The sequence below is a fragment of the Triturus cristatus genome, chromosome 4_1, assembly GCF_964204655.1.
Source record: "Triturus cristatus chromosome 4_1, aTriCri1.1, whole genome shotgun sequence".
In the NCBI taxonomy this organism is placed as follows: Eukaryota; Metazoa; Chordata; class Amphibia; order Caudata; family Salamandridae; genus Triturus; species Triturus cristatus.
Genome location: NC_140585.1, coordinates 894,053,255 through 894,066,771, shown reverse-complemented (window position 1 = coordinate 894,066,771; position 13,517 = coordinate 894,053,255). Strand labels below are relative to the sequence as shown.

General features: G+C 44.5%; 1 protein-coding gene across 1 annotated transcript in view; it reads right to left on the bottom strand.

Annotated features, from left to right (window-relative positions):
• Positions 1-13,517, bottom strand: part of LOC146855753 (NLR family CARD domain-containing protein 3-like) — a 203,160-nt gene that overhangs the window by 64,461 nt on the left and 125,182 nt on the right. Inside the window, exon 2 of the mRNA XM_085653670.1 lies at positions 5,308-5,394. Coding sequence (XP_085509796.1) covers positions 5,308-5,394 — 87 coding nt within the window. The remainder of the gene's footprint in view (positions 1-5,307; positions 5,395-13,517) is intronic.

The window sequence follows — 13,517 nt, the reverse complement described above, 5'->3', positions numbered from 1 at the left end:
AGATTTTAGGATCCGCCCCTCACTTTTCAGGAGGGGGATGACCGACTCCTTGAAGGTGTCAGGAACACAGCACTGGGACAATGATTCATTCAAGAGAGACATAGCTGAACCAGGAAGAGCAGAAACGACCTATCTTAAGATCCATAGGGGACAACAATCTCTAGTGGAACCCGATCTTACTTTTGCCAACAGGTCCAGGAATGCATTGTGACTTATTGCTGGAATCTGATCCTAGGAACATGGATTTGTGGGTACCATCACGCGTACTGGGCTCTGACATATGGGAATACTGGCCTTAATGGCTTTAATTTTATCAATAAAAAATTTATTTAGGGAGTCACATAGTGATGGAGAAGGAGTAGGTTTTAATGTCACTCTATCGGGGTTTGATAGTTTATTGACTATCGAAAACATTTCTTTAGACCAGTTTGTGGAAGTTGTAATATTAGAGGAGAAATATGCAGTGTTTGTGTTCTGAATCGTTTTATTATACTTTTTTGTGCGACCAGATAAGACTCTTTATCGTCAGGTGAGTATTTACTTCTCCACTGCCTTTCAGTTTGTCGCAGGGCTAATGTTAAGGTCTTCAAGTCAGAGGAAAACCATCTCTGGGCCTCGTGATGTTGGGTTCGATATACTCTTTTAAGACGGGCATGTTTATTGCTTTGAGACTCATCGCTCTGAATGCTGTTCCTGCTTGGGTGTAGGTGTGAAGTACCTCCACTCCAAGCAGCCTATGTCCCGACCCACAAGTGCACAAGGGCTCCCACCTAAGGGGGTCAGAAACATGTCTGTGTTTCGCAGGCTGGTTCAGATGAGTCAACTGGACATGAGGGAGTTGCTCATTTTTCTGGGGGCATCTCTAAGATCCCCCCAGAGTGCATTTTGTAATAAATCTAACACTGACATCAGTGTGGGTTTATTATGCTGAGGAGTTTGATACCCAACTCCTTAACATTCAGTAATGCCATCAGTAAAGCTGTGGAGTTTGTGACGACAAACTCCCAGCCCATGTACTCAATATGGCTTCAGTGCGCTTACAGTGTCTGTGAATGGCGCATACACTGTAGGGGCACATTGCTCATACAGCTGTGCCCTCACCTGTGGTATGGTGGACCCTGCCTTTGGGATGTGGGGCCTACTAGAGGGGTGATTTACCTGTGCCACAATCAGTGGTTGATGGCATTGCACAAAGGGATGTGTGCCATGTTGACTCTTAAGTTTTGTCTACACCAAAACACACAGTCTGCAATGGCAGTGTGTATGTGTTTGGCGAGGGGCAAGACCCTTGGTACCACTGGTACCTTTTACAAGGGACTTATGTGTGAGCCAGAGGTGTGCCAATTGTGAAAACAAAGGTACAGTTTTGGGAAAGAACACAGGCACTGGGAGCCTGATTGGCACGGGCCCAGTTCACGCTCACTTAAAGTGCATCAGCTATCATGCAAAAAGTCGGGGGTAACCATGCAAAAAGGAGTACTTTCCTACAATGAACATCCTTGTAAGTTATAAAATCAGCTGAAAGTTTGGAAAAGTGGAACAGCGTTGGCTTAAAGTCAAGGATTGTGCAGCTGGAATCCTTTCTGTTAAACAAACTGATCTGTTGAAACAATCAAAAATGTCTGGTCTACAATCCTGCCCCATGTCTCCCAACTCTGGGTTTCCAAAGGGGTTGTCTGTATTATCAGTCACTGGTGCCAGTTGATGTTTCTCAGTTTCCGAAACATTTTGATGATCTTGTTTGTCCCGTATTTCATGGTCCTAACACAACTGATGTTTCAAACATTATCTAAAAAAAAAAATGGCTCTGCATTGTTGACTGACTTTAAAGCTGTTTTGGAGACTGTGCCTGCCTACTTTAGTTATTGTTTTTAAACTTGTTTGGTGCAGTATCAATGGTTTTCATTGCTCTAGGTAGTGCTATGCTTGCCATCATTCGAAGGTGCTAAGCAAGATTAACAGGACTCTGTATTCAAGGGAGCTGGACTGTTGACAAGCTACAGCTTCCTACTTGGGAGCAGATCTGCTTTCCAGCATGTGTGAACAGTGGACTTTGTGCTTTTTGTAGACTTCAACCCCCTTAAGTGAAGCCTGTCTTTCAATGCTTTAATCGCTCTGATCGTCTCAAATGTTCCTTTAGAGCAACGACCTCTTGCTTCCTGTGCATCACTAGTATTTGATTTGGCCAGTAGTGCTACATCAAGCATTACTGCAATGCTATGCAGTTGCCCATCTTTAAAGCTGCTTGTTTTGAGGCACTTGCTACTGACACACATTCCATGTTGATATATGTGGGAAGATGGAACAAGTTGTGTATCGCCTGTGACTCCTATTCATTCATCAGTCATGAGCTGGCTGCTCCAGTAATTACCTCAGGTGATGAACTCCTGCTGTATCTCCTGTATTAGGATGACTTGTCACATGTCCTCTCCACCCATTTGGATTCCGTCCTTGACTTTAGAGATCAGGAAGCTCACACTCCAATAAGCCATCAATTTCAGAATGAAATGAACTTAGTTAAATATCTGAAAATAATCAATTGTTGCTGCTGGTTCATGTGCAACCATCTATTGCCAGCTTTTTGTTTTTTAAACCTATGGGATTTTTGCTTTTGCATCTTTAGTATTGTATTTTTGAAAACTGCCCACACCTCATCTCAAAGATCACAACCAGGGTCAGGCTAGTCTATAGGGCCTTATGGCAGTGCCAGAACGACTGGTCTGACAAGTCATTGTGTAGGCTGCTTTTTGGGCTGTTGGGTGCCTGTTTTATGGACTGGTTGGCCAGTTTTCACTGTTGATTTCTAGTAACACAGACATTGCCCACAGCAAATTCAAATCCATGAAGTCTTCCATACCTTGCTAAACACTTACACAGTGTGTCTTTACAAGTTTAAAACTGCCCTAATTTGAAAATATGGGCCCCTTTTGTAGCTATCTGGTTCACTAATGGAGGCCACTTTTATTTTGGTGCCCAGGTCTATTTTCTTTCCCAGTCCGATCCTGATCACAACATGTCTTGCAATAAAAGTCAAACCCAGCAATTTAGCAATAAATAATCTCCTCCGGCTCATTCACTAATTCCGCCAACCAGCTGCCTACAGTCACAGACCTACCTCCACAATGATCACACCTGATCTCATATAAATTGAATCCACCTTAAAGACACTGGAGTACAGGCATGAAATGTTCTCCATCAGAGCAAGAGACTGATTCCAATAATCAACAATAACAAATATGCACTGGATTAACCACCATCCTTAGGTACTGGGACAGTGTGTTGCCCGGCATAAAGCAGTTCATCGCCTTGCCAAGGGTAATAAGCGCAACAAAACTGCAATTAAAAATCCCATTAAAATGCTGCCTTTTTCTAATTAGGCTCAAGGCTTTTGTCTGTCTTAGTCATTTATGTGTTGTTGCTATCTGTCACTTTCTCAGTCAAAGGACAACCAAACGAAGACAGGGACTGACCTCACTTGCCTTAGACTGAAAAATATCAAAAGGTAATGAGTGAAAGGTGTGTATGGAAAAGTCTATCTAGGACAGTACTTTGTATTGTATTTTAAGAGCTACTATAGACATTGGAGGCCAGAAAAGGAGGGATAGCGATAAAGGTTGATTCCATCAATTATTTGATTTTACAATCACCATCTGATATGTTGCCATTTATTCTCGTATTTACATATATCACATTTTACATTTTTGCTTTTCACCATTATTTATATTTCTGCAATAATGCTCATTCATATAATCTGCATTAGAAACCGACTTTAATAAAAAAAACTTTTATAATATATATAGTGTGGATTTCTTGTGTGTGTGCCCATCTTTTGGGGAAAAGGGCAACATAACTGATCCATACTACTTCATAGTCTCTGACAGGAATGCTCATTGCTCAACATGCATAAACTCCACTCCAGGTAAGTCATGGGGGTGTATGGGTCACACCCTGTTTGTCTTTCCTGCCCATGTTTGAAAGTTGGTTCATACTTGTGCTTACGAAGGGACTGTGAAAGTTTGTCTGAACCGTATTTACAAGAGGACTTGTAAAAATGTTTCAAGCTTCAGGTGTGATTCCAGGGAAAAAAGCCATATTCCCTGCTTAGTCCTAGTTCTGGGACCGCAGAGACGAAGCACTCTACATTCAAAGGAATAGGAAGACTATTTGTCATAACGAAGCTCTGCCTTGAAAAAGCCCATGGCCAATGGGCAAAACACGTGTCGGCTTTTCTCTTCACAATCTCTATCTGCACTTTATCTATGGAAATATAAATAAAAACCAAGCACTTGATAAACATCAGCAAAACTTCTGACATTTATTTCTTACCAACGTTGATCAATCGAGAAGGCACAACCCTCCATCTTTCTTCTCAGTCCTAGGGATAAGTAGTGAATTTATAGGAGTAATACTGTTGCCAAGCCCTGACACCGACTATCTCAAAACAGGTAATGGAAAGATTAACAGGATGGTTTACAGTTAGGCAACCAGGCTACTGAATAGCAAACTTGACTATGTACGCGTTCTGCGAAACTGAAGGTCTGTCCACCCTATTTAGGGTCAGGAGGAGCGTCAGCTTTCCATTAATGGAGTCCCATTGGCTCTGATGATAGAAAGCTACCACAGACAGAACAACAGAGTAGGGGGCTGTCGGAGTGAAGCCATCACAACATCCACTCTGTTTAGAGTGGACGGCCTGTCTTGGAAAGTTTGGGAGTTTGTTTTCGAAAAACAAACATTTTTACAAGTTGGGTGGACAGCCCTCAAAATCAACCAAGGCCATCCCTTCCACTAATTGTACCTTGAAGGGAACTGCTGTGACTGCGGTTCGTTTCAAGATACTGAGATGACCGCTTTGCCAGGGTTCATCTCTATATAGGACAGAGTACCATCCATCAAGGTGGCGAAACTTAATGCCCACTAACCTCACGGTCAATACTCCGATCTCCAGGGGCTAAATCAGCCCCTTAGCGATCAAGTGCCATACTTGGCAGTAAACCATGACAACACCATGTTCACTTATTCATGGTACAGGTTTCTAATGCACATCCTGGCAGTGAAACAATTATGTCATTTTTCTTACCTGCGGAATGCAAAAAAACACAATGCCTATGGGATCGGACTCCTAAGAAACAAAAACTTGACCCCACTTTTACGATTTACTATTGTTGTAGAACTTATCTGACATTGTTAATATTAATTCTGTGACGGAAAGACTGTCCCTTGAGAAAGCGTATCAATCAATACATGCCAAACCGGTGGCCTTTAAGGGCATTCATTCTGTCCAATGTACACATGAAGTCTACTTACCATAGCTTTTCAATGGCACATTCCTCATGTTCCAGAAGACGTCTGAAGATTTCGCCAGACTTAGCAGTAAGTTTGTTGGAGCTCAGCCTGAAAAGACAGATTGATACAAACGGAGTGAGATCATAGGATCCAGGGAATGAATTCCAATTTTTAAAAGAATTTATAATATCTGCTTCCTATTGCGGGTAGTGGTTTACAGTGCTCGTCTTTCAAGAATCCTTTGAATTCCTTGCTCCGAATGCTAAAAAGGTAATACAACTCTTGGTTTATGCCATTACCCTTAATCGCCTTCCTCGCCCCTGTCCTCACTTCAAGACAGGTAACCCTGTATCCCATGATTGCAGAGAGGCTTTTTTCTAGAGAGGATTGCCTTTCTTCCCTTTTCAAACGTTGACTCTGGCCCTGCCCTATAAATCAGCCTCGCAGCCACAGCACCGCCTGCCCTGATTTAATATTTTTTTATTCCTTTTGTTTACGGCAGTGGAACTGGTACCGCAGCACTAGGTGCCGACCTGGAATGGGGTGGGGGTATTGACCTCAGGGGAGGGCGCTTTGCTTAGCAATAACTTACGATTTAAAAACACCTACTGCAGAGTTCCTTGTGCATCCAGTTTCAGGCGGCTATAAAATTGTCAAGATAACTCTTGTGATTAATGTTCGTGCTGGTGTTTTGTCTAGTGGCAGTTTGGACTCGCCATAAAGTAGCACAGAGGGTTAGTATGCCTGCTGCGAAGGACAGATTTTTAATTTTATGTTGACAGCTGAGTGGATTAGTTAAACCAGTCTTTACCAGCGCTTTAAAACAAATGCAACGTATGTGAGAGAGGGGCTATGGAGCGATATGGGGCACTTTGGCTAGGTGGTAGTGAGGGAATCCGAGGAAGTGGTCATGGGGTGAGGGGGGGGTGCGGAAAAAAAGAATGACACACCAGGCACCACCAGTGCTAAAGCCAGCCCTGTCCTCTAGCAGACAGATTTTGCGCAGAGTGGTAGCTGTGGTATGCCCAACTCATATTTCAAATCTGGAGCAGGGCTAAGGTTTCAACCTTTCTCAGAAAAAGATTGGCGGCCATTTGTTTACATTTTGCTTTTCTGGTACTATGAAGAGCCGACAGGGGAAATGGCAGTTACCTCTGTTTGCTTCAACAATCCAAAATTAAACGATTTAGATGCTCTCGAATATCTTTTCACTGATTTCTTTATCTGTTTGCTGTTTTGGATTTACATTTCAGACGGGAAAAACACCAGATTTCAGTGCAGTTTCCCAATTTTTGGACATAAAAACAGGCCTGGCAGGTGCTAACTCTAGGTGGGCTAGGCGGTACAGTGGAACCGTGCAACAGTGGTTGGCTTCCATTTGCAAACTTCATTCCCGCTTCCTCGCCTCACCACACTCTGAGGGCCTAGTTTCTAGTTCCTAACATAGAGCGCTGCACCCTGCTGCACTGACCTCCCTTGCTCGCTGCTATAGCAGGATCAGGTATTATCACTGCTGTGAATGGCCTCTCTCGCCATTGCATTCATTATGTTGTGGTTATAGTGGGACTCATTAACACTGATTCACCAAAATGCCTGGGTAGCAGAAGTGATCTCACACACTCTTTGACTTCAGTGACATCACAAGAAGTGACATCATATGGTGTTTGATGCTGAAACCCAAGAAATTATGCCATAAGACCTTTATCCTAATGAAATCCTAATCATTAACACCAGTGAGGCCTAGTATATACCTCAAAGAGAAAAAGTAGAACTAAATTTCAGGCATATGTAAAAAAAACAAAAAGATATTTAAAAAAAATAGTAGTGGTTAGACCCTCTAGTACTAATTCATATGCACTATAAATTGCAAACGAACTATGTTGTTGGCCTGATTTACTCCTTTTCATTGTTAATAAGTTTTGGCATTATCGCTTGTGAGAAACTATCACGCTTGCGGAGCACACAACTGATGGTTGTGCTCAAAAATATTTTTCACATATTCACAATAATGGGCGGTGACAATAATTTTTTTTAAAAAATTGTATTTTCACATTTCTTTACATTTATTTTGTATTATAAAAAGTATGCATTCCACTTTAAGTGTAGTCTGCCGGTGGGATCTGCAGAAAGCAAACAGTGTTCATCAAAACACTGTTTATCTCCTGTGTTTGGTACTGCTTTTGCCACCTCTGAGGCCATGGGTCGCAAACGCAGTGCTAGGGGTCGCAAGAAGTACGCCAGGGGTCGGAGCTGAATTTCGGGCTGTAGAGGATTCGAGCTTTCTCTGCCCTCATCTGCGGGGTGTTGCGACTCTTGCTATGTATTCTCAATTATAGTTCTTCATGTTCAGTTCTTGCCTTAGAACTAGGATTTGGGGCCGCAGTATGGTTTTTCACTTCTTTATGGCAGGGTCGACTGAACCATCTACCATTGCTAAATTGGTAAAGTGAGTACTAATATAGTAGTAAAAGTAATACTTGTTGTGTACAGAGTTTTACTAGGAGAGGTAGAGATATGAAGCACTATTTAACACGCTATTATTATAAGTACACTGCCACTCCTATCCACACTCTCTAGTCCACCGCGTTATGAGTCTGCGTCGGCTCAGCTTTTGTTAAGCTGGTGGTTCGGGTGATGCCACCATGGCACGTGTCTCCTTCCAGCTTCTGCTACTCTTTTTCTTTGACTCTGTTGCTACTTTCTGATGTCCAGTCTTGGAGGGTTTCTCGGTGCTGCTTCGCAGACATGAGAGCCCTTTCCTGATCTTTGCTCACTTGCTCGGTTTTGGGGGGTCGGGGCGTGCTTGACTGAGGAATAAGGGGTTGGGGCCTGAGCGTGTTTGGCAGCTCCTTGTGCCACTGTCATTCATTCAAATCTGCACTTGTACGCTAGCAGGTGTGGGTCTATTATCTTGGAGCATATACAAGTACTGTCTTTCTGTATTTTGGTTGGGCTGCTTGCAGTCAGACTCTGGTTGGCCACTCCCTTCCTCCAAGGACTGCGCCTCTGAGGGTGGTGGTGGATCAGTCTCTACAGGTCTGTGCCTCAGCTTCGATGAGTGTCACTGGTGCCTAGCAGATAGGATCTGTCTCTCAGCCTAATTGTTATATGTTCGGGTCCAGCTTTTACCATAACCCTGTATGGGCTTGGAGATGATTTGCAATCATAATAATGTTGAAGGATCTCTCAAGTAGATGGATAGTAATGCGCTTTCATGATCTGGATTACATAACTAGATATCTTTATTTCTTCTGCTCTGGGCCTTCCTGTCACAAGTAGTTCGGGATCCTCTCCTGCTCGAGGCAGACACATTTTACCTCTGTCTGGGATACCATGCTTTGTTCAACGTTTTAAAGGGTGGGAGAGGAGTGATGTTGAACGTGATGAGGGAGACCCGGATCAAGAGTAATGTAGATTACTGGTAAGTAATCCAGTTTTACCCCTAATTCCAGTCCTTGTCACAGTCCTTGCATAGTGAGGATTTAACAAGCTCTGTAATATTACTAATATATAACAGGCTAAAGAGCAATAGTTGGTGCAAGTAAGAAAAAAGGAAAAACAAATTGTTACAGATTATTTGCTTGTTAGAGCAAAAATATAATATATTTGACTTCTTTTTTAGTTATTTTATGAATGTGTGTGGTGAACTGCATGACCAGCTCTACAAGTCTCAGTTAAAACAACCCTTTCAAACTGATCCCAAGAAACCGCTACTCCTGATGTAGATTGTCCCTGTACATTTGCAGGTGAAGAAAGGTTTGCTGACTCGTGAACTGTGATTATCGCAAATTTCACCCATCTGTTATATGATTGCTACAGATGGTTTCTTTCCCTTACCGCCTATGCCAATTGTTACCAGTCAGGGCTTACGGCCAGATGTACAACCCTTTATTTGGCATGTACAAACACTATTTTGCGAGTCACTGACTCGCAAAATAGCGTTTGCGACTCTCGCCATTAGGAAGGGGCATCCCTTCCTAATAGTGTGGCTCACTGCCATGTACAATTGTTTTGCGACCGAATTTGCGGCCAATACACTTGCAGTTTACCACCTACTTCAAGTAGGTGGTAAACCACTTCAAAACGGGAAGGGGTCCCCAGGGGACCCCTTCCCCTTTGTGAGTGTGTGAGAAAGCATTTTTTTAAGAGCAGGCAGTGGTCCCAGGGACCACTGCCTGCCCTTAAAAAATTAAACTGAAAAGTTTCATTTTTCTTTTTAGGTTACGCCTGGCGAACGCAGCGCGAAAGCGCTGTCGCCAGCGAGATCTATTGTTGCTGACTTGCCTCGGAAGTGGGACAGGAGATGGGCACGCGCAGGGAATTGGAGCTTGTGTATGCGAACGTTCAGTCACATGGTGTGCACATCTCCTGTCCCTCTTCCGTCCTTGCAAGCCTCATGCAGCGTTACTTTCACTTTCCCTTCCCCCGTCGGCTCCATGGAGATGGCGTTTCAAATTGGTCTCTGTAATATGAAGACCATAACTCAGTGCCTACAAGTCTTAAGTACTCCCAGGACATTCCCGTACCTACATGTTAAACATATACAAAGCACGCGTCAATGTCTGCTGAATGTGTCAAACGTAACAGGGGTCAATGACCGAGGCTATGGTAGCCTCCCGTTGCCGGCCCGTCAACGCGCACCAAAGTAAGTGCTCCTCTCTGGCAATCACAGCACACCTTAGCATCATTCACAAGTACCCACAACACCCCTGATCAGCAGCAGCACCTCTGGGGTTCTTACCTCCGAGTCCTCTTTAATCCGCAGCAGGGGTGGAAACTCAAGCTTCATATTCTCCATGTCCCCAAGCCTAGCTGGTGCGCAGGGTGGAAGAAAGGCGTCTGGGTTCGGCGGAGCAGTTATTACGGCAATACAGGTGATGGCTCCCCATGATCCAGCGCAAGAGCAGCTAGCAATTCCAACTCAGCTGTCATGTGTCCCTGCCTTGGGCGCCCTGGCGCCCCCCTCCCTGGGCCGCACGAGCTGCGCGGCACCCATTCCAGTACGGCGAAGTCTGCAGGCACCGCCACTGGGCACGAGCCGCAGGCCACGCCGATGTGCAAGCTCACGGCGCGCCTACAACGCGCGCATGGCGCTCCCCCACTTTTCCTTGTTAGTTTGGGTAGGCAGCGCAGCAGCTTGCTCCTTATTGTTGTAGCACGCCTTTATTTTCCTTGCAACTTGCTCCTTTCAATCTTTCAATCTTTATGTATTTATTTATTTTTTAACAGGCACTGCACGCTTTAATTTTAGCAGCCGCGCCCCTTCTGTTTCCCCCCCCTCCTCATTTCTGTCCCGCACCCTTGGCCCGCGCTGAACTTCTCAGAGGTATAACTTTTATAGAGACGAGTGATATGATTTATGGGAGCCCTGTAAGTAAGTAATAAACCTCAAAATAGCGCTTTATGACTTACAAGCTTCCATAGTGAATGTCTTTTGGTGGCTCCGGGTGCTGCGCGTAGTGTCAGGAGCAGAAGGTTTTCTATTGAGTTAGAAACTCTAATGAGCCATCTGCGCCGGGGTGTAAGCAGGCTCCTAGACAAAGACGACTGCTACAAAAGTACTGCGAAGGAACGAGAGCTTGAGTGGTCTAATCCCAATTTATTTAACCCTGTGGCTGCGTCCATCCTCTGGAGTGCGTGTGACGTGGGTCTTACTTCCACGAAGGGCAGGGTGGCTCACTACATGTCTTCCCCCGTTAGAATGTTACTCTGTCACTTGGGTCAGCACCATCATTTTCAAACTTTTGCCAGCTTTACAAACGCGGCCTGGAGCCTCTGGCTTGACTTTGCGCTTGGCCACACGTCATACCTTTCTCTCAGAGGAACTGGGCGTACCCCAGACCCTGGTAGAACTTTTGTCTGAGTGTGGCCTGCCCCTGGCGGTCGGCGCCCGGCTGGCGGTGCTGACTTGTGAGCAGGGTGACTGGGACTTGTGATGTTGGGGTCCATTCTAATTTCTCAGACTCCAGGCAGAGGGCGGGCACCTAGACAGCGTGTGCAGGCTAGGGTATCTTTTTTAAACATTGATGAATTGCGTTTCACTATTTATAGGGCCACCCGGGCTGTTATCGTTCCATTTACACCAATGACTGTCTGTAGATCCTTTTCATAGAGAGTGTGAAATTTTCACATCTGGTGGCGTGCATTGACCAGAACATGATCACCCACACGCAGGTTGGCATGTGTTGCTTATCTTTGCCTGTTCATTGGTTTTCCTAGCTTTCTGCTGACAGTCACTGGTGTTTAGTGAGAGGTTTGCCACTGGGGGGCCCGGATGGTGTCCCTCGGCAGCCTACCAAAGGACAAGGTCTTAGGATCACTCTGAGTGCTGCATATTCTCAGAAAAATGTGCAGAGACCACTCCACGTCCTTGTTATTCTTCACCTTCATCCTGAGTGTTTGGTCAAACAATATCAGCTGCCAGTCTTCAAACCTTTGGCCTAGAATTTACAGTTCTCTGCAGTAAATGCGTTAACCTCCTACGCTGTCTTACACGTTTATTAAGACAGAAGAAACAGGCGTTTGTGCAATGTTTAAGTCAGGATCACCAAACATTTTAGGTCGAGCCTGGCAGTGTATACGCTGCTCTGCGGCATGCTGTATTGGAGTATGGAATAGAAGCCCCGCCCACTCTCCGCTCATATTTGTCATTGGCTTGTGTCATTGTCCTTCGTAAATGCTGGCTTCTGATTCGTTAATAGGTCTGTTAGTCGTGCCTTAGTACCGCCTTGTCTTCATTTGTAAACTATCATGAGGACAGGCCCTTTTACTTTGGTTGTTACACGGTATGTCTTTTTAGTCTGTAAGCACTATTTTCTTTAATGAGTTTCTCCTACTGCAGGCACGACATGCTTTCCTGCAACATTTAGCGCGCCACGTGTGCTTTCACTATCCAAGTAGCTCGGGAAAATGGTGGCCGCTTCTTTGAATAGGTCTTGCATTTACAAGAGTTTGAGCTATTGGCATTGTAAATGATCATGCCTTTTATCTATGTTTTAATTAGCAAAACAGATAAATAAAAGGCATTGTCATTTACAATGCCAATAGCTTACACTCTCGCAAATGCGATGCCTATTGCATTGCAAAAGCTTGTCATACATGGCTCCTGGTGTACGCTAGTGGCGCACATTCTGATGTTCGTTTCTCTCATGGCTGTTTTTCGAAAGCAGATACTGATGCACGCTTGTGTCACAGGCTGCACAGAACACATTCTGGCACTAGTTCCATTACTGCCTTTGTTTGTGCATGGATCCTGGTGCACGCTGGTGGCTCACGGCACACATTCTGGTGCTGGCTTCCTACGTGGCCGGTTTTCGTACATGGATTCTGGTGCGTGCTCATGTCGCACGCTGCACAGCACACTCTAATGCTGGTTTTCCACATGTCTGTTTTTTAAGCACAGATTCTGGTGCACGCTTGTGCCCCACACTGCACAGTACACTCTAATGCTTGTGGTACTGCACCTAGACATTCAGTGCAGTTGCCTTGCTCACTAGGGACCTCTAAGAGCAGCTTGCTGTACTGCACCGAGAAATACAATGCTGGTTCCTGGCTCACTACTCAAGCATTTGCAATGCACTAGGTCTGGCATTACTGAAAGTATGCACTATTGGTGTTGCTTTATTATTTGCAATACCAATACCTCAAACTATCAATAATGCGAGACCTATTGCATTGCAAATGCTTGTTTTAAATGCATCCAGTTTTCCTTTAAGGAGAACGGGCTGCATTTAAAGAAAATAACAGCTTTATTGAAAAAGAAGTCACAGACATGGTGGTCTGCTGACCCCAGCAGGCCACCATCCCTGTGAATGCTCACCATTCCTAATGGGGTCGCAAATTGCGCTTGCCTCGTGAATATTGATGAGGCATGCAATTTGCGACTCCATTGGGAATCACAAACAGTGTTTGAGACACTGTTGTACATTGCATTTTGCGAGTTGCAAATTGCGAGTCGCAAAGAGACATAATTTGCGAGTCGCAAAATGCAAGCGTGGTACATCTGGCCCTTAGATTCTTAAAAATAATTTATTCTCTCTAGGTATATGTTTAAGGCCCAACCAACATCTAAAGTGTGTAAAGTCTTCCCCTCTCCATTAGAAGTATTTTAGTAAAAAGTGTGAAGTATTATTTCTTGTTCCAATTGGAATTCTGAGTTGATTTTTGGAATGCAATTTCACAATTTCCAAGGCTCCTAACTCTCCCAGTCTACGAGCAGAGATGATCACTAA